Here is a 25,297-nt window from a genome sequence, read left to right as displayed (position 1 = left end):
GTCCAATGTAGGCTACTAGTCCAATGTAGGCTACTAGTCCAATGTAGGCTACTAGTCCAATGTAGGCTACTGGTCCAATGTAGGCCTACTTCACATTTTCTGCAGGCAGAAAGTGCCCAAATCTGGATCCTTCTAATCTGCACAATCAAACATACGGATCCGGCTAAGAGTGCAGAAGCTGGAATGGTTGTTGTGTGACAGCAGGAGCAGAGACCTGCAGTTGTGTGACAGCAGGAGCAGAGACCTGCAGTTGTGTGACAGGAGCAAAGACCTGCAGTTGTGTGACAGCAGGAGCAAAGACCTGCAGTTGTGTGACAGGAGCAAAGACCTGCAGTTGTGTGACAGGAGCAGAGACCTGCAGTTGTGTGACAGGAGCAGAGACCTGCAGTTGTGTGACAGGAGCAAAGACCTGCAGTTGTGTGACAGGAGGAGCAGAGACCTGCAGTTGTGTGACAGGAGCAAAGACCTGCAGTTGTGTGACAGGAGCAGAGACCTGCAGTTGTGTGACAGGAGCAGAGACCTGCAGTTGTGTGACAGGAGCAAAGACCTGCAGTTGTGTGACAGCAGGAGCAAAGACCTGCAGTTGTGTGACAGGAGCAAAGACCTGCAGTTGTGTGACAGCAGGAGCAGAGACCTGCAGTTGTGTGACAGGAGCAAAGACCTGCAGTTGTGTGACAGCAGGAGCAAAGACCTGCAGTTGTGTGACAGGAGCAAAGACCTGCAGTTGTGTGACAGGAGCAGAGACCTGTAGTTGTGTGACAGGAGCAGAGACCTGCAGTTGTGTGACAGGAGCAAAGACCTGCAGTTGTGTGACAGGAGGAGCAGAGACCTGCAGTTGTGTGACAGGAGCAGAGACCTGCAGTTGTGTGACAGGAGCAGAGACCTGCAGTTGTGTGACAGGAGCAAAGACCTGCAGTTGTGTGACAGCAGGAGCAAAGACCTGCAGTTGTGTGACAGGAGCAAAGACCTGCAGTTGTGTGACAGGAGCAGAGACCTGCAGTTGTGTGACAGGAGCAGAGACCTGCAGTTGTGTGACAGGAGCAAAGACCTGCAGTTGTGTGACAGGAGGAGCAGAGACCTGCAGTTGTGTGACAGGAGCAAAGACCTGCAGTTGTGTGACAGGAGCAGAGACCTGCAGTTGTGTGACAGGAGCAGAGACCTGCAGTTGTGTGACAGGAGCAAAGACCTGCAGTTGTGTGACAGCAGGAGCAAAGACCTGCAGTTGTGTGACAGGAGCAAAGACCTGCAGTTGTGTGACAGCAGGAGCAGAGACCTGCAGTTGTGTGACAGGAGCAAAGACCTGCAGTTGTGTGACAGCAGGAGCAAAGACCTGCAGTTGTGTGACAGGAGCAAAGACCTGCAGTTGTGTGACAGGAGCAGAGACCTGTAGTTGTGTGACAGGAGCAGAGACCTGCAGTTGTGTGACAGGAGCAAAGACCTGCAGTTGTGTGACAGGAGGAGCAGAGACCTGCAGTTGTGTGACAGGAGCAGAGACCTGCAGTTGTGTGACAGGAGCAGAGACCTGCAGTTGTGTGACAGGAGCAAAGACCTGCAGTTGTGTGACAGCAGGAGCAAAGACCTGCAGTTGTGTGACAGGAGCAGAGACCTGCAGTTGTGTGACAGCAGGAGCAAAGACCTGCAGTTGTGTGACAGGAGCAAAGACCTGCAGTTGTGTGACAGGAGCAAAGACCTGCAGTTGTGTGACAGGAGCAAAGACCTGCAGTTGTGTGACAGGAGCAAAGACCTGCAGTTGTGTGACAGGAGCAGAGACCTGCAGTTGTGTGACAGCAGGAGCAAAGACCTGCAGTTGTGTGACAGCAGGAGCAAAGACCTGCAGTTGTGTGACAGGAGCAAAGACCTGCAGTTGTGTGACAGCAGGAGCAAAGACCTGCAGTTGTGTGACAGGAGCAAAGACCTGCAGTTGTGTGACAGGAGCAGAGACCTGCAGTTGTGTGACAGGAGCAAAGACCTGCAGTTGTGTGACAGGAGCAAAGACCTGCAGTTGTGTGACAGGAGCAGAGACCTGCAGTTGTGTGACAGGAGCAAAGACCTGCAGTTGTGTGACAGGAGCAGAGACCTGCAGTTGTGTGACAGGAGCAAAGACCTGCAGTTGTGTGACAGGAGCAGAGACCTGCAGTTGTGTGACAGGAGCAAAGACCTGCAGTTGTGTGACAGGAGCAAAGACCTGCAGTTGTGTGACAGGAGCAGAGACCTGCAGTTGTGTGACAGCAGGAGCAAAGACCTGCAGTTGTGTGACAGCAGGAGCAAAGACCTGCAGTTGTGTGACAGCAGGAGCAGAGACCTGCAGTTGTGTGACAGGAGCAGAGACCTGCAGTTGTGTGACAGCAGGAGCAAAGACCTGCAGTTGTGTGACAGCAGGAGCAAAGACCTGCAGTTGTGTGACAGGAGCAGAGACCTGCAGTTGTGTGACAGCAGGAGCAAAGACCTGCAGTTGTGTGACAGCAGGAGCAAAGACCTGCAGTTGTGTGACAGGAGCAAAGACCTGCAGTTGTGTGACAGGAGGAGCAAAGACCTGCAGTTGTGTGACAGCAGGAGCAAAGACCTGCAGTTGTGTGACAGGAGCAAAGACCTGCAGTTGTGTGACAGGAGCAGAGACCTGCAGTTGTGTGACAGGAGCAAAGACCTGCAGTTGTGTGACAGCAGGAGCAAAGACCTGCAGTTGTGTGACAGGAGCAAAGACCTGCAGTTGTGTGACAGGAGCAGAGACCTGCAGTTGTGTGACAGGAGCAAAGACCTGCAGTTGTGTGACAGCAGGAGCAGAGACCTGCAGTTGTGTGACAGGAGCAGAGACCTGCAGTTGCCTGACTGCTCTGGTTGTTGTTGTGCGACAGGAGCAGAGACCTGCAGTTGCCTGACTGCTCTGGTTGTTATTGTGTGACAGGAGCAAAGACCTGCAGTTGTGTGACTGCTCTGGTTGTTATTGTGTGACAGGAGCAGAGACCTGCAGTTGCCTGACTGCTCTGGTTGTTATTGTGTGACAGGAGCAAAGACCTGCAGTTGCCTGACTGCTCTGGTTGTTATTGTGTGACAGGAGCAGAGACCTGCAGTTGCCTGACTGCTCTGGTTGTTATTGTGTGACAGGAGCAAAGACCTGCAGTTGCCTGACTGCTCTGGTTGTTATTGTGTGACAGGAGCAGAGACCTGCAGTTGCCTGACTGCTCTGGTTGTTATTGTGTGACAGGAGCAAAGACCTGCAGTTGCCTGACTGCTCTGGTTGTTATTGTGTGACAGGAGCAAAGACCTGCAGTTGTGTGACTGCTCTGGTTGTTATTGTGTGACAGGAGCAAAGACCTGCAGTTGCCTGACTGCTCTGGTTGTTATTGTGTGACAGGAGCAAAGACCTGCAGTTGTGTGACTGCTCTGGTTGTTGTTGTGTGACAGGAGCAAAGACCTGCAGTTGCCCGACTGCTCTGGTTGTTGTTGTGTGACAGGAGCAAAGACCTGCAGTTGCCTGACTGCTCTGGTTGTTGTTGTGTGACAGGAGCAAAGACCTGCAGTTGCCTGACTGCTCTGGTTGTTGTTGTGTGACAGGAGCAAAGACCTGCAGTTGCCTGACTGCTGGAATTTGGTTTCATTTCTGGTTGTTATTGTGTGACAGGAGCAAAGACCTGCAGTTGCCTGACTGCTGGAATTTGGTTTCATTTCTGGTTGTTATTGTGTGACAGGAGCAAAGACCTGCAGTTGCCTGACTGCTGGAATTTGGTTTCATTTCTGGTTGTTATTGTGTGACAGGAGCAAAGACCTGCAGTTGCCTGACTGCTGGAATTTGGTTTCATTTCTGGTTGTTATTGTGTGACAGGAGCAAAGACCTGCAGTTGCCTGACTGCTGGAATTTGGTTTCATTTCTGGTTGTTATTGTGTGACAGGAGCAAAGACCTGCAGTCGCCTGACTGCTCTGGTCATCTTGGCAGTTCAGTTCACACGGGGAGGTCACACACATTGTTCAGTCTCAGCGTCTTTGCAACAGATCATGTGAGTTCACCATACAAAGCTAATGTTATCTGAGCATTTACCACTCACTGTATATTTCAGGCCAGACCAGTTTTCTGTTCTATCAGCACACATGAATCTGATAATGTTCTACACTGCTGTAGTCGGCAGATGGCAATCGGACTTTAGTGCTCCTGCTAAGCAACCGCAGTGAAGACTCCTGAAACAACTGAGACCTTGATCCTCTTTAGATCATTGAGATGCCTTTCTAAATATAGCCACAGTATATATTCCAGTAAGTAGATATTCATTTCTATTAATTCAAAGACAAATGCAAATTTACTTTGTGGATTAAATAAAGTAATGTATCTACCTGGCTTATATGCTCAAGCAACTTCTCTCATGCGTTTTGAAGATCATTTGGAAAGTCTCTGGTTATGCCCCCTGAGTGAGTCCAACAAGAAAAGGGGAGAATGTGGACTAGTAATCATGTTTCACATCTGGGGCCCTGTGTAGTGAATGTGGACTAGTAATCATGTTACACATCTGGGGCCCTGTGTAGTGAATGTGGACTAGTAATCATGTTACACATCTGGGGCCCTGTGTAGTGAAATTAGTTACACATGAACTGAACTGAACTGCCCATAATGAACTGTCACGTTTTTGATGTCTGAGATGGAATTTTCCACCCTGCGGTCCCTTTGTGTGAGGTAAAAATATCTATTCAGCCTCTTACTTAATGTAATGCATTGTACACAGATGCAATTCTATTTGCTTTACATGAATGCACATGTTTAATAGTGAACAAACTAATAAATTAAAGTATAATAGGACAGATTAAGTGTTAAAGAAGTTTTTTTTCTGAATCATCTTTTCACATAAAGCCTCTTTCTTTGGAATTGCATTTGCCTGAGAATGACATCACAGTGAGGTGCCGTGCAACCATCACACCAACACTGACATCACAATGAGGTGCCGTGCAACCATCACACCAACACTGACATCACAATGAGGTGCCGTGCAACCATCACACCAACACTGACATCACAATGAGGTGCTGTGCAACCATCACACCAACACTGATTTATGACTATTTCATGAAAACAAATCTGTTAATTTTAAATTTAATACCAACACGTTTTAAAAAAAGCTGGGACGGGTAACAAAATGCTGGAAAAGTTTGCCCTTCTTTTTGGAAATCATGAACTCCTCTGGACTACGCAACTAGTCTTCTGGTAAGATATAACTTTAGAATGTTCAACTAGTCTACTAGTAAAATATAACTTTAGAATGTTCAACTAGTCTTCTGGTAAAATATAACTTTAGAATGTTCAACTAGTCTTCTGGTAAAATATAACTTTAGAATGTTCAAGTACTGTATACACAACTAGTCTTCTGGTAAAATATAACTTTAGAATGTTCAAGTATTAACACAACTAGCTGAAGTAGTAATAGCACATGGGTGGGGATAGGAATAAACAAGGACTGAAAAAATAAACTTAATAGGTAAACTAAATTTGTTAAAAATGAGCGTCGGCTTGTTTACTGTGTGAAGCTCTTGTGAATTGTAAACTTGTACTAGATCTGAAGAACGGGTTTGGAGATAACGCACCTTAGGGCCAGTGATGCTCCACCTGCTGCAGTCTGGGCTATAAAAGAGCTGAAGACTGAATCACACCCTACAGATCCAGAGGAAACTCAGGAGGGAACAAGAATCACATTCTGCACAACCACACGGTACGGTAATGTGGACCTTAGTATTTAAACTATTTATAACCACAGTCTGACGGTAATGTGGACCTTAGTATTTGAACTATTTATAACCACAGTCTGACGGTAATGTGGACCTTAGTATTTAAGCTATTTATAACTATACCATTATATGGTTATATGTGGTTAAAATGTGGGTCAAAATTTGAATGTGCATTTTTTTTCCTTTATGCTAATAATACATTATAATAATTATTAATAATTATTATTATTATTATTAATAATAATAATAATGTATTGTCAGTAAGTGAAATTATATAATTTGCCCTTCACATAAAATATGCCCTTCAAACAACACAACCAGTGTTCAAATCAGTATACACATGGACTACAAAATACAGCCATCGATATGAGCCTCTTCAACCTTGATTTGCGCATGTATATGAGCTATTTTTTGATTTGCTCATGTATATGAGCTATTTGTTGATTTGCGCATGTATATGAGCTATTTGTTGATTTGCGCATGTATTTGAGCTATTTGTTGATTTGCACATATGAGTTAATTGTTGATCATTTACATGCTACTAATAAGTGTGAAAAACACAAGCACGCAAATCAGTGTTCTAATGCAAATCAGTGTTCTAATGCAAATCAGTGTTCTAATGCAAAGCCAGTGCAATATGCAAATATGGAGAGTATGCAGATGCAATCAGCACAATATGTAGAGGCACCCAGCAGAGTGTGTGTGTGTGTGTGTGTGTGTGTGTGTGTGTGTAATATGGCTCCACCTCCAGTGAGCATGCAGGAGCCGGTGTGTCTGATCAGTAATGAGGAGGACGGAGGCCTGAGTGTCCAGCAGGAGGCGCTAGAGGTCCTGCAGCAGATCCAGCAGCCGGTGGTGGTGGTGGCCATCGTGGGGCTCTACCGCACGGGCAAATCCTACCCGATGAACCGGCTCGCTGGGAAACACGCAGGTAAGACCTTATCAGGGCCAGACACACCTGCCGCAGGTAAGACCTTATCAGGGCCAGACACACCTTCCTCACCTCATTTACATAAATCAGGACTGACCTCTGCAGACTGGGACCCTGTAAACTCAAACGCATTAAAGAACTCAAACTCACTTAACATAGCTTACTCCATGAAAATCTGTCATTGCTCTTTTCTATTCATTTTAATCTAACTCATTGTTTCTATAGTAACTCGGGTAACTAACTAGTTTCCTGCCACAGGGTTTGCGCTGGGAAACACCACCGAGTCCAAAACCAAAGGAATCTGGATGTGGTGTGTACACACACACACACACACACACACACACCACTCACACACACACACATACCACTCACACACCCCTCTAAACCAGGTGTGTACACTCACACACACACTCACACACACACTCACACCTCACCCCTCTAAACCAGGTGTGTACACACACACACACACACACACACACACACACACACACCTCACCCCTCTAAACCAGGTGTGTACACACACACACACACACACACACACACACCACACCCCTCTAAACCAGGTGTGTACACACACTCACACTCACACACACACTCACACACACACTCACACCTCACCCCTCTAAACCAGGTGTGTACACACACACACACACACACACACACACACACCTCACCCCTCTAAACCAGGTGTGTACACACACACACACACACACACACACACACACACACCTCACCCCTCTAAACCAGGTGTGTACACACACACACACACACACACACACACACACACACACACACCACACCCCTCTAAACCAGGTGTGTACACACACACACACACACACACACACCTCACCCCTCTAAACCAGGTGTGTACACACACACACACACAGAGCTCTGCATCAGGCCAATGGCCCACAGAGAGCTTGTCAAACCTACTACCCACTACCAGAGAACGTGAGTCTCTCTCACACACACACACACACACACACACACACACACACACACACACACACACACATCCATGTATTCTCACACACACACATCCATGTACACACACACATACATCCATGGACACACACACACATCCATGGACACACACTCAAACACATGATGTATGTACATTGTTATTTATGCTTGTCTGCGTAATGGTAAACATGTGTTGTTATTTATGCTCGTCTGCGTAATGGTAAACATGTGTTGTTATATATGTATTCCAACAGGCCAAACACTGGTTCTGTTGGACACAGAGGGATTGGGAGACGTCAAGAAGGTAACAATGACCTAATGACCCAATGACCCAATGACCCAATCTCAAACGCACCAATGATGTCATTTTACTCACTTTCTCCAGCTATATCTGTGTCATGAGGTCATAGGCCACTTGCTGATCTTAGCACTAGTTCCTGTTGCAGTTTAAAGTTACTCACTGACAGAGGGGTGCATACATTTCGTAGGGAGGAAACACTAACACTAACACCACAATAACAAGATGGGGGACAGGGTCTGCACCTGACTGCTCTTATTATCTCTGTTTTAGGGAGACCCAAAGCACGACACCAAGATCTTTGCTCTTATTATCTCTGTTTTAGGGAGACCCAAAGCACGACACCAAGATCTTTGCTCTTGCCATTCTGCTGAGCAGCACTCTAGTCTACAACAGCCGAGGCACCATTGACAACCGAGCCATTGAGGAGCTGCAGTATCCTTCTGTCTCACCATATATACTATACTACTATACTATACTAGAGGAGCTGCAGTATCCTTCTGTCTCACCCTATATACTATACTATACTACTATACTATACTAGAGGAGCTGCAGTATCCTTCTGCCTCACCATATATACTATACTACTATACTATACTAGAGGAGCTGCCGTATCCTTCTGTCTCACCCTATATACTATACTATACTACTATACTATACTAGAGGAGCTGCAGTATCCTTCTGCCTCACCATATATACTATACTACTATACTATACTAGAGGAGCTGCAGTATCCTTCTGTCTCACCCTATATACTATACTATACTATACTAGAGGAGCTGCAGTATTCTTCTGTCTCACCATATATACCATACTATACTATACTATTATACTATACTAGAGGAGCTGCAGTATCCTTCTGTCTCACCCTATATACTATACTATACTACTATACTATACTAGAGGAGCTGCAGTATTCTTCTGTCTCACCATATATACCATACTATACTATACTATTATACTATACTAGAGGAGCTGCAGTATCCTTCTGTCTCACCCTATATACTATACTATACTACTATACTATACTAGAGGAGCTGCAGTATTCTTCTGTCTCACCATATATACCATACTATACTATACTATTATACTATACTAGAGGAGCTGCAGTATCCTTCTGTCTCACCATATATACTATACTATACTATTATACTATACTAGAGGAGCTGCAGTATCCTTCTGTCTCACCCTATATACTATACTATACTATACTAGAGGAGCTGCAGTATTCTTCTGTCTCACCATATATACCATACTATACTATACTATTATACTATACTAGAGGAGCTGCAGTATCCTTCTGTCTCACCATATATACTATACTATACTACTATACTAGAGGAGCTGCAGTATCCTTCTGTCTCACCATATATACCATACTATACTATACTACTATACTATACTAGAGGAGCTGCAGTATTCTTCTGTCTCACCATATATACCATACTATACTATACTATTATACTATACTAGATGAGCTGCAGTATCCTTCTGTCTCACCATATATACTATACTACTATACTATACTAGAGGAGCTGCAGTATCCTTCTGTCTCACCATATATACTATACTATACTGTACTATACTAGATGAGCTGCAGTATCCTTCTGTCTCACCATGTATACTATACTACTATACTATACTATAGGAGCTGCAGTATCCTTCTGTCTCACCATATATACTATACTACTATACTATACTATAGGAGCTGCAGTATCCTTCTGCCTCACCATATATACATATATACTATACTACTATACTATACTATACTAGAGAAGCTGCAGTATCCTTCTGTCTCACCATATATATGTAGGATTCTCTGGTTGTTACGTTGTGTTTTAGTTCTAATGTCTGTATTGAAGATGGTCAATAAAGCTTGACGGCGGGATCAGGATCGGTGATTAGATGATGATTTATTGTAGATGGTACAATAATGAATAACAGAACACAGGCTAAGTCTCGAACAGTAAAACTGTGCAGAGTCTAACAGTTGTGCTTGTTGTTAGAAGCGGCGGCTGAGCCTTCCGACAGAAGATGCTCCTTGGTCGCTTCCTCGATCCGTCTCAGAGTCAAAACCTAAGACCAAGCCTGTTATACAAAAACATACAAACAAAAATCATGCCAACGTGGCAGGTGCCAACCAGTGTACAAAACCAGGCTCTGGCCAGATGGATACCAGCCCTGAATGGCCCATGTTATGTCTGATGTTCCTCGGATGTTCCCACACATCAGCCTGTCTAACCTTCCTGCTGGTGCACAGGCCTAAGGCACAGTTATGTTATGTACAATAGTATGGACCTCTCCCCGTTGTATACTACACACAGAAGTAACATATGAACACATCAGAATACAGTAAGAATACCCCAGAATTCTACAGTCCCCCCTCTTGATCAATAAAAAAAACACAGATTTTGTATAGATCAAACAATCGTAAACAGAGTCTAATGTGTCCTAACAAAAAATAGAAAAATAATAAAACCAAGCAATACTTCTCAGGCACTTTAAGGAAAAGAAAAGAAGTGCAGGCACCTTGAAAGAAAACTTAAACACTGATTATGTTGCTGATTATTATCCCTCTGTCAGAGGGTTAAAAGAAAAGGAAAACAAAGTCTTTTGGAAGTTCAGGAAACCGGCTGGCAACACTTCAGTTCAAAGGCAAAGTCTCTGTCCCAGATGTTGTCTGTGGCTCCCGGCAACCTCATAGGCACATGTGGAGTGAAAAGAAAGAGCAGTATCAGTCGAAGGATAGTCATGAAAACAACAGTGTATATATATATATATATATATATAGTCATCTATTATAGGGGTGTAGCAACCTCCCAATCCTGGTCCCCCAGTGAGTCCCCGGTTAACCCGTTGCTGCGTGTTCAGCTCCCTTACGGGTGTCCCCAGAAACCCACCTCTAGAACCAGGACTACAGGATTACTCCCCCCTCTTGATCTAGCCATAATTGTAATCATTCTCAAAAATTGGCAATTGTAATTGTATCCTCAGATTAATCATTTCACATATCAGTAATCACACATATTTAATCATAAAAACAATTATAAGACCTGTCCAAGTCTATCATTTTTCATAACATAAGTTTGTGTCAAGAAGAGTCCACTACCATAACACTCGGGGCATGTTATACTATACTATACTAGAGGAGCTGCAGTATCCTTCTGTCTCACCATATATACTATACTACTATGCTATACTATACTAGATCATATATACTATACTACTATACTAGATGAGCTGCAGTATCCTTCTGTCCCACCATATATACTATACTACTATACTATACTAGATCATATATAATATACTACTATACTATACTAGAAGAGCTGCAGTATCCTTCTGCCTCACCATATATACTATACTACTATACTATACTAGATCATATATATTATACTACTATACTATACTAGAGGAGCTGCAGTATCCTTCTGCCTCACCATATATACTATACTACTATACTATATCATATATACTATACTATACTAGAGGAGCTGCAGTATCCTTCTGCCTCACCATATATACTATACTACTATGCTATACTATACTATACTAGAGGAGCTGCAGTATCCTTCTGCCTCACCATATATACTATACTACTATACTATACTAGATCATATATAATATACTACTATACTATACTATACTAGAAGAGCTGCAGTATCCTTCTGCCTCACCATATATACTATACTACTATACTATACTAGATCATATATACTATACTACTATACTATACTATACTAGAGGAGCTGCAGTATCCTTCTGCCTCACCATATATACTATACTACTATACTATATCATATATACTATACTATACTAGAGGAGCTGCAGTATCCTTCTGCCTCACCATATATACTATACTATACTATACTAGAGGAGCTGCAGTATCCTTCTGCCTCACCATATATACTATACTACTATGCTATGCTATACTATACTATACTAGAGGAGCTGCAGTATCCTTCTGCCTCACCATATATACTATACTACTATGCTATGCTATACTATACTATACTAGAGGAGCTGCAGTATCCTTCTGTCTCACCAGAGTAGCACCAGCTCTGTCCGCCAGGCGCTCAGAAATCCACTATTGCCATTTGTGAAGTCAGCCGAGCCTGAAGCAGTTACTGCTCACTCCTAAACCCCTCTACAGATATGTAACAGAACTTACGGAGTATATAAAGATCAAATCAACTGAGGAGGAAGTAGACGACACAGAGTTTGTGAGGTTCTTCCCAAACTTCATCTGGACTGTGAGGGACTTCACACTGGAGCAGAAGATTGATGGGCAGGAGGTGACAGACGATGAATACCTAGATTACGCCCTTCAGCTGAGAAATGGTACATATGACTTAAGAACACTCAGACGATGAATACCTAGATTACGCCCTTCAGCTGAGAAATGGTACATATGACTTAAGAACACTCAGACGATGAATACCTAGATTACGCCCTTCAGCTGAGAAATGGTATATATGACTTAAGAACACTGAGGTACCCAAAAACCTGTTTCAGAGTGTTTGTTTTGTTTTGTCTTTAGAATAATTCATTATAATTCCTTTGAAGGTTCTTCAAAAACTGTGATGACGTATAATCTTCCAAGACAGTGCATCCGGAATTATTTTCCAACTCGGAAGTGTTTCACGTTCCCATTTCCGACTCATCCGGACAATATGTCTCAATTGGAGAATTTGAATCCAAATGAACTTTCACCAACTTTTCTGGAGGTTGCAGAGCAATTCTACCTGTTTGTCATTGAACAGAGCCAAGGGAAACTGCTGAAAGATGGATACAAGGTCACCGGGAAAGGTGAATCACAGGGATCATTACCTTGCTTTGGGGAACAAAGTGACTTTGAAAGGTGATCAATCCAACTCATCATTCCACATTTTTGTCTGGTCATTCTTACCAATATGTCATTAACGTAATCAACACCTTTTTTTTATTTTAGCTACCATTGAAAATAGACTAGAAATGTAGCCTAGAAATCTAGACGCACCCTAGCTAGGGTTAGTCTAGCAACTCTCCATTGGCTTGCGAGCTGGAAAAATTAAACTTCGATAGGGCCAATCACATTGTGTATAGAGACATTAGGCAGGCTTAACATAATGATTGATAGCAGAGGTGCAACTGTTTGACTTGAATTCCCTGCTACTTGAAAACAAAAAAGATGGATGTTGCTGTTGGCGAACAGCGTGACACGAGTTAAGCTTTTTTTAAAGGAAATTTCCGTTTTTTAGCACTTTAAGGCCCTTTTCTGGTTTGTTTTGGATGAACTAAAGTGGTGGACACCAACATTTTGACGATTGGTCCTGTCTCGACTTCTCTGACTCGTTTTGAATCGCCTTTGACTTCTCAGGGTGGCTGGCAATGGGCATACTGTAGTAGGCTACTCAAACATGTCCTAAAACAACCCTTAACGTTCGTTTTCAAAACTCACCGGGTGATTAACCCACCCCCGGACTGAGCACTGCCAACAGTGAGTGCCCAGACCCTACATTTAAATGTGGGTCTGGCTCAACAGGCTAACGCACACACACACACACACACACACACACGTGAAGGAAATGAGTACCAGCCACCAGCTGGTAAAATATGAAAGTGGTTGATCGAGTTCAGACACAAAGTAATAATTTAATATTGAGTTGCTGGTGAAATTGACCCAAAAAGCTGCCAGTGGCTGGTAAATGTATACTAGCTCGTCAGGCTACTAGAAATTAGGAATAGAATGTAGATTCTCGTCTTTTACATAAATAGCACCAGCGGCGTCTAGTCAATAGAGGGCGTTAGAGTGCCGCCCACCTGGAGGACAATGTTTTACTGTTTTCATTTTAAAATACATGTTTCTGGAATAATTAATTACAGCTTAATTTAAGTATGGTGTGTTTAAAATATGGGGAAATATGTTCCTGACTATCCCTTCTCCCCTCTGAGGCGCTAGAAATATTGCCATTCAGTGACACGGCTCAGCCAATCACATACATCTCTGAATGTTGCTCTAGAAATATTGCTATTCAGTGACACAGCTCAGCCAATTACATCTCTGAATGTTGCTCTAGAAATATTGCCATTCAGTGACATGGCTCAGCCAATTACATACATCTCTGAATGTTGCTCTAGAAATGTTGCCATTCAGTGACCAAGCTCAGCCAATTACATCTCTAAATGTTGCCATTCAGTGACACGGCTCAGCCAATTACATCTCTGAATTTTGCTCTGCACCTGGCAACATAAATGGCAGCCAATCAGTACAGAGATGTAACGATACACTCAACTCACGATCGATTTGGAACAATTCATTGTTGCTTGACTTATCGGCTGCCTTTGACACGGTTAATCATCGCCTCCTCTCTATACTCGCTAACATGGGAATCTCTGGCTCTGCTCTGTCCTGGTTTGAATCCTACCTCACAGGATGCTTGTTTAATGTACCATGGCTTGGACAGCTGTCTGCGCCTCACTATCTCACCACAGGGGTCCCTCAGGGATCAGTGCTGGGCCCCCTTGTCTTTGCTATCTACACCACCTCCTTGGGACAGATTTTCTGTTCGCACAGCTTCTCATACCACTGCTATGCAGACTACACACAGCTCTTCTATCTGTTCTTTCCACCTGATGACCCCTTGGTCTCGGCACGGATCTTGGATTGCCTCTCAGACATAGCTACGTGGATGAAGGCACATCACCTCCAGCTAAACCTCTCAAAAACTGTACTGATGGTCCTCCCAGCTAAACCTACCATACACCATGACATCAACATCGAAATTGACTCCCTGATTGTTATACCTACCAGGGCTGCAAGAAATTTAGGAGTCGTTTTTCGACAACCAACTTATCTTCTCCGATCATGTTGCCTCTGTTGTCTACCCATATGGAAAAGGTATAGACAAATCATACACAATTTTCACATGTTTTATCTGAATCCTGAAAGATTTTTATATGACAGTGAAACCAGCTACAAGATCCTTGGTAAATGTGTGTAGCATGAAACATATAAAACTGCGTAACCTGTAAGGGCTATATATGACACTAATTCCACATACAATATCCTTACAAGTGTGGGAGAAAGTTCATTTTTAACACATAATTATAGAAAAAAACAAGGGAAATGATGATTGTTTGCTTAAACTTGATTGCTGTGTTGTTTGTGTATGAGAGTGAGAGAGAAAAGTATGATGGTGTGTGTGTGTAATTGAGAGTGTGTGAAGAGAGGAGTTGGTCAACCATGGTGAAAACACAATAATGCAAATATTGTAATGCAACAACCTTACAAAACATAAGACATGTTGACACTGTCAACATTCCACTGACATAGCACTGTGAACATCTAACATGCTGTAAAAATACTTTTTAGTTTACAAAATCCCAATTATTATACAGGTCTTATTGACTTGTAATATTCAAAAAAGCAGCTATACACTTGTCTCTTTTTTCACATGCCTCAACTGACAAGAGGTCATGTCACTTTATTAAAGAAATACAAAATTACATGCACATTTTTCATTACTACATGTTGCATTTAATTACAGTAATGTTGGCTATATATCAGAGACATGTGTAGCATCTTATATTAGAATATAATTCAATATCAGCAATAGCAACAGATTAATTGACCATGTTGACAATTATTTAATTCATTCCATCATTTGCAGTAGTATGTTTTCAGTAAGCGACAAACAATCGAGCTGGACTGTGTACATTGAATATACATACATGTATATTATGTAACTTCCACAAAGTTAGACTAAGAGTCATAACATCAGCCATCCATTTTTTCACAGGCCACAACATTTAGGACAAAAAATGTGGTAGCCTACACTTACATATTGTATAGTAGGCCTATGTTGCTCAATGTCTGCGCATGTTCTGGTGATTTTCCTTAGGAAATAAACAGGTAACGAAATTACTTAGGAATTAAACAGGTAATCAATTAATTTATTTCGAATTAAGAAATAATCAGGTACGGCCTAATTAATTAATTAAGATGCTGCCAAAAGAAATGCCTAACTGCATCAGGAAATGGTTGTAGGCTACAAACCTTCTTTTCCATCTGCTCAGAGTAAGTTTAGGAACATTCTTCCTCAGCCACTCGTTTTCTTTCTCCTGAGAAGTGCGTTTTCTTTTCATCATTTGTCTTTTAAAAGAAATGACTGTATACTGCCCTAGTCTTTGCCATTATCATTCAAACCCGCAAGGTCAAGAACAAGGACAGCGAGTAAGAAAAGAACGAAACGAAAACAGCGAATGCAGAGAAAAAGGCGCGACTCCAGATCTCGCAAAATTCTACGAGATCTGGCTAAACTTTTGAATTGAGGACTGATGCCAGCCGTCGTCGTCACGTCAGCCAGAGAATCCAAGGATTGCATCTACCAGAAGTAAGTGAATTACCCAGTATTTGAGTGTTTTGGCTTAAAATAGTTGTGCATTCGTGTAGCTATTTTTGTTGGGCTGTAGCTTCCAACATTCCCTCGTTTACAGAAGACGGCACCTTTGAAGCTAACAGAACTTTTAGTTAGTGCTACCTATGTCATACAGTGTAGCCTGCTAACTTAATGGTAATGTTAGCTGATAGAACTATAACTGGAAGTGGTGGAGCTGCCACGAAGTTAATGTTACATTACTAAGTAATCTTACCTTTTGTAATGTTAATAGACGTGTTGCTATTGTAGTTGAGCTCATATTTTTAAAATAAAAATACAAATAATTTATGAGGGTGCTCTGGTAGGAAAGCTGAACTCACAGAAAGTTAGCTGCTAGCTGCGAGTTAAGTTATAGCAGGGAGCCGGTAGGTTACACTGTCAAGATGTATCTTAAAATTAATATCTAAAGTGTCCTTTCGCAGAAGATTGGTGTTTGACTTCCTCACATTTAGGCCTATACCCGGTGTTATGCTGATTGCTAACAATGCATATATTTACTTTTAATCTTTTAAGAATATGGAGAGAAAGTTTGCTGTGGTACAGTGGATTGAAGGGGAAGATTCAGGGAAGTTCAGTGATGTGAAAACTGATGCTATAAGGAGTTATGATGATTCCAAAATGGACCAAGATGGAAATCCAATTTCCCCCTACTCAGCCTTTATTGAGTGGCGCCCCGGAAAGAAGCCAAAGGGAGGGTGGCCTCACTATAAAGGAGATGTGCTTTTTGTTAGTGGTAAGTTTGTCCTTAATTGTCCTATTTAACTCACTATTAACACTCACTTCAAAGGCATTGGTTAGCATCCAATCATAAACAATATTTTTTTTCTGTATGAACTATAATTGGCATAGACTAAAGTAGTTAGTTGTTTGAAATGAACTATGGTGTTTGACAAACTCTATTCTCTAGGTACCCGCTTTGAAAACACCTGTAAATTAAACTCTCTGCTGGAAGAGGTGGAAAGACCACAGCTGACCAAAAGGGTGTCGGTGGCCCCCTCAAAATATAGGGGCGATTCAGATGATTGCACTGATATTGAGACTGAGCCAAAGAAAGTTAAGGTGACATTAATTTACTTTTATCTTACAGTAGTATATGTAATTATCATATTTTCCAGTGGTAATATATAAATTGAACACTGCTGATTCAGTTCTACAGTACATTATGGGTAACCAAGTATTGCTATCAATTCTGTTTATCTTGACAACCAGAAGTCTAAGGTGAGGGCGGACCCTGCAGAAGACTTCCTGAAGACATATGGACCTGGCCAGCCTCATTCAGTTGACAATCATGACCTGAGAAAGACACTGGTGGAGTTAAAGCAGGAGGTCAAGGACCTTAAAGAAGAGAACACCAAATGGAAGGAAATGGTTCTTCAAGGTATCACTGCTTCTTATGAACTGTAGTTGAGTCATATTCATATTGAGCCATTAGACAACTACTAGGGCTGGGCGATATATATCGATATAAATGATATATCGATATATTTTAAAATGTGATATGGGATTAGACCATATCGCATATATCGATATAGTTCAAATTTGCGCCGTGATCCTTGCTCCACGCAAGCCGCTGACCGGAGCTATTTGCACTGCTCCCCTCTCTGCACTGCTGTGAAACTGCATGCTACTTTTCTCATAGAAATATATTTATTACCTTATATATATTACCTTATTTACCTATTTTATTTTATAGGCTATTTTTATTTAAGATTTTTTTTTTATTTAAATGTGCACCTTACGGAGCTTTGATTTCAAAAAAGGCACTCCAGTTTTATGTTGACATTTTATTGTTATTTGAGTAGTGAGTTTTCAATAACATATTTGACTGAACATTTCATTTTACAGCTCTAACTTTGCGGAAAAAATATTGGGATATATATTGTATATCGATATTCAACCTAAATATATCGGGATATGACTTTTGGTCCATATCGCCCAGCCCTAACAACTACACAGATACACATTTTGTCTAAATAACTGTAGGAAGTATTGTGACTATACTGTAGGCTAGCTTGTGGAGTGATGACAACTGTTTCTGTTCTGTTCCTGTCTTGTTCTGCAACTAGATGTGCCAGGACTCCTATATGGCATGAAAAAAATAATGGATTCAATTACACCTCCTAAGACTACCACACCAAGGCTGACCTTGCAAGGTTCTCCTCGGTCAACATCCAGTTCAGGACCCACCCCTGATAAGTCCCCAAGTTCTAGGCTCTCTACAGCCACATCTGCATCTCCCCCCATTCCATCACCAACTGTCTCCCAGTCATCTAAGGTAATCTATTTTCAAAGAATAAATAAATACTTAAGATAGAAAATAGATGTACTGTATGTGAGACGTCCTTGCAATGAGTATGTCTAACCCTTTATACAGTATCTTAAAGCAATATTCTGAGAAAGAATCATTCTAGGGTCCATTTGAACAGTCTTCATAAACATTCTTTTTAAATTAACTTTGTGTACACTTACAATGTTTTTGACACTCATATTTTGTGTAGGGATCCTCTTAATACAACTGATGAAGTATGATTCTATATTGAGCCTTGTTAGTGGTTAAGTTGCGACTGAATGCATCCTACGATCTGTCCATAGAGTGTTCATTGCAAGCTAAAGTGCTGCGAATGCTTCCATCCATCAAACTAGAAAAATGCTGCTATGCGTTTAAAATCACTTTTGAACAAAAGTTTTACTCGTTCCCATGCTCAAATAGACCCTAGAATGCTTTTAATCTGGAATATTGCTTCACATATGTTGAGATGACAAAACATACCATATTCCAGTTTTAATGCTCTCCTTGGGTCCTTATCTAAACAGGTGGAGATTCATCCTGGGACTGGAGTCATGATTGACAAAATAGCATGGGCCTATGCCCTCAATTCAAATTCAGCCACTGTGTTTGTGAGGCATCTCCTCACTGCAGTCTTCCCATTGGAAATATTACTGGTGAGCAATCTTCGGGGGACCAAAAGAAGTGGAGGAGATACTCGTCTACCACTGGACAAAAATAAATTGGATGCCATTTACAGTAGGTTTTCAGCTTTATGAAAGCTTTTATGTTCATATTCACTATTCAGTGCACTATTCTGTATCTCCTGACAACAGCCTACTATAGTACATGTTTGCATTTTTCTGTGTTTGTTTCATGTGTAGGTGCAACTCTTGAGAGGTTTCCAGGGACTCCACTGTCCAGCATCGGAACCACGATCAATGCCAAGATTACCGAGCTCAGGTCTAAAAGTAAAACCTCCACACCTAACAGTTAAACTTCTGCCTTTGGAGGCCATTTAATTAGTGTTGAGGGCATGTTAGTGAGATTGGCATGTTAATTGTAATCTAAAGTAATACAGCTACTGTAGTTTGTATAGCTGTTTGTTTTCATTTAATAAAAAAGCTGAATGTTTACATCTGTGAAACGTCTAGGCCTATGTTTTCCATATTACAGATCTAGATTGACATATACCACTACATGGCAGGAATTAATAATTGCATGTTAACCATGTCTGCTCTAGCAGTTTAAAATTGTACAGAATTGTGTACAGAAGTCAAAAAGAAAAACTATGTTTTTTTTATAGTGACAGTAATTTTAAATTGGTTGACATATAAAAAACATAGAAAGACATCATAGATTTCCTTTACAGTAATTACACACTTCAAACAAAAAACATATAAATTGTGTTGATTTACATATAAAAGGAATATACATTTTAAACTGCAACATATAATTAAAAACGACAAACATTACATGGAACATATAAGAAACATAGAAAGACATCATAGATTCCTTTTACAGTAAATACACACTACAAACAAAAAACATATATAATTGTGTTGATTTACATATAAAAGTCATACACATTTTAAACTGCAACATATGATTAAAAACTACAAACATTACATGGAACATATAAGAATCATAGAAAGACATCATAGATTCCTTTTACATTGAATACACACTTCAAACAAAAAACATATATAATTGGGTTGATTTACATATAAAAAGCATACACATATTAAACTGCAACATATAATTAAAAACTACGAACATTTAAAGAAAATATAGTTTATCATGCACATTACCTATAAATGTCATACACAATGTTCACTTTATGGATATTTGTTTCTCATAATATAGTTGTATGAGAAAAATGCAAAAGGGGCCACTTTCAGGAGTAAACCATATATTGCACATATTATCCTTATATAAAGATTTACTACTGAGGTAGTGGTAAATTCGTATATGTTTTTTCCAGTTTTTTTCCGTATGGGTAGCTTAGCATTGTGAATGGAATCTCACGTCGCCGAATAGCATGTCGTGGGTTAAAGTGAGCCAGCAACAACAACAAATTATTAGTGGATTAGTGTGTGCGTCACCTCACTGTGTGTACACTGTGTGCTGAGTGTGTTTCACTAATTCACAGATTAGGATAAATGCAGAGACCAAATTTCCCTCACGGGATCAAAAGAGTATATATACTATACATACTATACTATGCATCTTTGAAAACACATATGCTTATCGTATTCTTTCTGTTTGTCTGTATTTTTTAAGTTCTGGGTCATCTAGTGCAGCTGTACGTGGACACCATCTCCAATGGTGGGATGCCCTATCTGGAGAACGCTGTGGTGGCCATATCGCAGATAGAGAACAAGGCAGCGGTGGAGGACGGGGTTGGCGTGTACCGGAGCGGCATGGAGCAGCTGAAACAGTCCTTCCCTGTAGAGCTGACGCTCATCACCTCTGAACACCAGCGTCTCCACACAGAGGCCGTTCAGACGTTCATGAAGCGACGCTTTAAGGATGATCAGGGAGAGCACCTGGAATCTTTAGAGGTAGACGTTCACATAACACCTAATCATAACATTAGTACCATTTGGAATCTTTAGAGGTAGACGTTCACATAACACCTAATCATAACATTATTACCATCATGTATGTTCATATGTGGAATCTTTAGAGGTAGACGTTCACATAACACCTAATCATAACATTAGTACCATATGGAATCTTTAGAGGTACACGTTCACATAACACCTAATCATAACATTAGTACCATATGGAATCTTTAGAGGTAGACGTTCACATAACACCTAATCATAATATTAGGTATTGTAGATTGGGTTCCTCATATATGGAATCCTTAGAGGTGCTGTAGATTGGGTTCCTCATGGAATCTTTAGAGGTTCTGTAGATCATATATGGGATTTTTAGAGGTGCTGTAGATTGGGTCATCATTATTATGTATTGCCATGCATTTCATTAAATGCTTGGTTTCATTTTAAAACTATCTTTGTCTCCTGAATGAAGTACCACAAAGATTCTAAATTATATGCTTGTTCTTCATGCTAAGGAAATGTTAGCAGTTGATGAAATGCATATCTTCCGTTATTAACAAAACTGAAAATTTCCAATTGTAACATTCCAGAAATCCATCGATCGACATTTTGAGCAATATTTACTCCACAATGAGGAGGCTTCAAAGAAGAAATGCCAGGATCTTCTGACAAGTCTGTCAGCTGATATGACCAATCGACTCCAGAATGGATTTTACGCTAAACCTGGAGGCTACGAACTCTTCTGCCAGGACATGGAGACTATTGTGGGGGAATACAACAGACAGACCCTGACATTAGTCAAGGTAGTATTCATGTGGCATTCAAAGACTAGCACAAAAATGTTATCAACCACTTTCCTCATCATTGTGTGTGTGTGTGTGTGTTTGATTTCACAGGCTAAAGAAGTCCTGGAGCAGTTTTCAAAGAACAAGCATACTGAATCTGAAGCCATCAGACAGACTGATGCCAAACTGAGTGAGAAGGAAAAACAGATCTGTGGTAAATATATATATATTGTGTGTGTGTGTGTGTGTGTGTGTGTTGTCCACATTGTAATGTGTCCTCTCGTTTATTGTAATCCCAGAGGAGAGAGAGAAAGCTCTTATCTTGGAGCAGAAGGTAAAGGCTGACGAGGAGGAGAAGCACAGGCTGGAAGCAAAGATGAAGGCAGACAGGGAGAGTTTTGAGGAGAATATAAAACAGATAGCCGAGAATAAGGAGAAAGAGATGAGCCGTAGCCAAGAGGAGTCTGAGAGGGCGCTGAAGAGTAAGGTGCGGGAGCAGAGAGAGATGCTGGACACGGGTCATGCTGCGCAGGCCGAGATGCTGAAGCTAGAGATCGAGGAAAGCCGGAGGAAGCACGAGGAGAGCCAGGCTCTGCAGGCCAGGCAGCACGAGCTGATGTTGGAGAACTTAAGGAATGAGCGCCAGACGCAGGAGCAGAAACACGACCAGGCTATGACTCAGATGAATCTGCAACACGAGCAGACCCTCACTGAGATGAGAAACCAACATGAACAAGTCATGGCAACGATTCAGGCTGAGAAAGAAAGTCAGGAGACGATGCAGGCGATTCGGGAGAACAACCTGGCGATGGAGACTCATAAACTAATGCAGGAGTTAGAGGAGACCAAGAAGTCGGGCGCGGAAAGCCAGGCGGTGCAGGCCCGAGCCATCGAGGAGAAGATGGAGAGGCTGAGGCTGGAGAAGCAGGAGATGCAGCAGCAGCACGAGCAGGCCATGGCCACGCTGAGACAGCAGTGTGAGCAGATGAGAAACGTCACGGTGAAAATGCCAAAACAAAAAGAGTCATGTACTGTCCAGTGAAAAAACGACCTGTCATGACCAGCAAGTTGAGAATTAGAACTACAGGACTATGGGGGATTATGGCTGCCGAGGTGTCCCCATATATGGAATTAATGGACTAGGGGGAGGCCAAGAACTCCACGAGTTCCTCCACCATGTCGGGACACCTCTGCCATTTTAGGACACCTTGAATGCCATTATCCTGCTTATTCCCCGGCTACAACTCATGTAGCGCTGCTGTCGGGTGGAAACCTTGTATCTCCAAATCCAATCATTTCCAGAAAATAGAATACACCTTTTTTTTTAAAAATAATCCAACATTATGCTATCAAATTAAAAAAAAAAACTAATTTGGAGATGCAAGGTTTCCACCCGACAGCAGCGGTATATAAACAATAGTCATGCATTTACAGCACACAAAGGAAACATGCAACTCCACAACTTTGGAACAATAATAGGCCAATATCTAACACCCTTTCATGTCAAAATTACTTGAAAGGGCTGTTGCTGACCAACTTACTACCTATCTATCTCACAATAGTATCTTAGAGAAATGTCAATCTGTCACTCCACTGAAACCGTCTTGACCAGAGTTACAAATTATCTTCTTACTGCTGATTCTGATCAACCATTATTGTTATTGTTTCTTGACTTTAGTGCAGCCTTTAGACACTATTGCCCATACTGTACTACTTAGCTATTTAGAGAAGCATATTGGGGTGCAGGGGACACCAGGGGCCTATTGCACAAAACTAGGATAAGGGATTAAGCCGGGATATCTTGGTTATCCTGGCTCAATTTATCCGTGATCCAGTTGCACAAAAGCGGGATAGGGGGCAGCAGGATATGTTATGGTATAAGTTACCATGGCGATTTATTCTGTGGAGCTAGCCTGCTCCAGACCAGGCTAAGTTCCAGGATCTATTTAATCTCATCTCTTATCTCAGTCAGCCACAAACGGAAACCAATAGTTATTCCACTGCCCACTACACATTGTTATCACATATACCTAGACCCACTGTCATTATTTAAGCGTTTGTGATCATTAATTAACTCTTACATATGCTACTCACCATTCCCGACCTGTCATGCGACAATGTGACGTCACGGGAGTGCCTAACCATTTCGCGCGTGGTGGTCGCGGCACTAGCTGCAATATTCTCCTAAACAGAGGTGTTGCTGTTTGTTGCTATTATGAAAAGGCTATCGCTACCTACTTCACACCGTAGAAGAAGCAATGAAGCCGCTAGTTGCCATGGTGAATCAGTGAATCTGTGATCGGTGGCGGGGTCTATTTGAGGGAGCCGTGAGCGCGCACTTATCCAGGATAGGTTTCACCTGGCTTGATGAATCCGTGTCTGCTCATCCTGGCCTGCTCGTTGTGCAACCAATTAAGCCTGTACGCTCTTGTTTTGGATTCATTGAGCGCAGCTCATTCTGCTTCTGTGTAATAGGCCCCAGGGACAGTGCTTAGCTATTTAGAGACGCATATTGGGGTGCAGGGGACACCAGGGACAGTGCGTAGCTGTTTAGAGAAGCATATTGGAGTGCAGTGCTTAGAGATCCATATTGGGGTCCAGGGGACAGTGCTTAGCTATATTGGGGTGCAGGGGTTAGGGTGCTTTCTTGGTTTCACTCTTATTTATCAAATAGAACTCAACCTGTATAATAACATAATCTCTGCATTTTCTGAAATACACTTTGGTACCCCAGGGATCAGTACTTGGCCCTATGTTTTTTTCTTCATTTATTATTATTTTATTTTGTACTTGTTGAGTATGTTTTGTCTTATTTTTTTTTCAAATTTGTAAAGGGTATTGAAATCGTGTTGCATGGTGATACTGCACTATAAACAATACATGGATTGGTTGATTGATTGATTGATATGGAACAGTGATCAAACTTTTTTACCAGACCTACTTCATAGATGTCCCAATATACAGAATATCCACCTAGTCAGCCAGAAGTGAAACACAATCAGACAGTTTTGTCTCCGGGGATAAAGTGAGATATGAAATGATACAATCAGACAGTTTTGTGTCTGGATATAAAGTGAGATATGAAACGGTACAATTCACGCAGAGATACACACAAACCACATTTGAAAATGTGTGAAGTTGCAAGAAGTGATGGTGGGGGAAAGAGGGCAAGAACTTGGTGTCATCATGTCACACACATGGTAATAAGCACTCACAGCTCAAGAACTTGGTGTCACCATGTCACACACATGGTAATAAGCACTCACAGCTCAAGAACTTGGTGTCACCATGTCACACACATGGTAATAAGCACTCACAGCTCAAGAACTTGGTGTCACCATGTCACACACATGGTAATAAGCA

General features: G+C 41.8%; 2 protein-coding genes across 2 annotated transcripts; both read left to right on the top strand.

Annotated features, from left to right (window-relative positions):
• Positions 1 to 6,439: 6,439 nt before the first annotated feature.
• LOC121685546 (guanylate-binding protein 1-like) lies at positions 6,440 to 23,757 on the top strand. The gene is made up of 11 exons (XM_042066139.1): positions 6,440 to 6,635; positions 6,894 to 6,947; positions 7,853 to 7,902; positions 8,222 to 8,331; positions 12,050 to 12,237; positions 12,463 to 12,757; positions 13,350 to 13,375; positions 20,866 to 21,146; positions 21,740 to 21,952; positions 22,046 to 22,148; positions 22,234 to 23,757. The coding sequence occupies exons 1-11, from the start codon at positions 6,440 to 6,442 to the stop codon at positions 22,974 to 22,976; spliced, it is 2,259 nt and encodes a 752-aa protein (XP_041922073.1). The 3' UTR covers positions 22,977 to 23,757.
• Positions 15,961 to 19,707, top strand: LOC121685224. Its single transcript, XM_042065626.1, has 7 exons — positions 15,961 to 16,271; positions 16,830 to 17,049; positions 17,224 to 17,375; positions 17,526 to 17,694; positions 18,383 to 18,591; positions 19,131 to 19,341; positions 19,467 to 19,707. The coding sequence occupies exons 2-7, from the start codon at positions 16,833 to 16,835 to the stop codon at positions 19,577 to 19,579; spliced, it is 1,071 nt and encodes a 356-aa protein (XP_041921560.1). The 5' UTR covers positions 15,961 to 16,271; positions 16,830 to 16,832; the 3' UTR covers positions 19,580 to 19,707.
• Positions 23,758 to 25,297: the final 1,540 nt, after the last annotated feature.

Source organism: Alosa sapidissima, chromosome 16 (assembly GCF_018492685.1).
Source record: "Alosa sapidissima isolate fAloSap1 chromosome 16, fAloSap1.pri, whole genome shotgun sequence".
Taxonomy (NCBI): domain Eukaryota; kingdom Metazoa; phylum Chordata; class Actinopteri; order Clupeiformes; family Clupeidae; genus Alosa; species Alosa sapidissima.
This window is presented reverse-complemented; position numbering and strand designations above follow the sequence as displayed.

Coding starts and splice junctions, on each gene's coding strand:
- LOC121685546 (XM_042066139.1), top strand. CDS start 6,440: ATGGCTCCACCTCCAGTGAGCATGCAGGAGCCGGTGTGTCTGATCAGT. Junction 21,147..21,739: donor AGCACCTGGAATCTTTAGAG/GTAGACGTTCAC, acceptor GTAACATTCCAG/AAATCCATCGATCGACATTT. Junction 21,953..22,045: donor AGACCCTGACATTAGTCAAG/GTAGTATTCATG, acceptor TTGATTTCACAG/GCTAAAGAAGTCCTGGAGCA.
- LOC121685224 (XM_042065626.1), top strand. CDS start 16,833: ATGGAGAGAAAGTTTGCTGTGGTACAGTGGATTGAAGGGGAAGATTCA. Junction 17,050..17,223: donor AGATGTGCTTTTTGTTAGTG/GTAAGTTTGTCC, acceptor TCTATTCTCTAG/GTACCCGCTTTGAAAACACC. Junction 17,376..17,525: donor CTGAGCCAAAGAAAGTTAAG/GTGACATTAATT, acceptor CTTGACAACCAG/AAGTCTAAGGTGAGGGCGGA.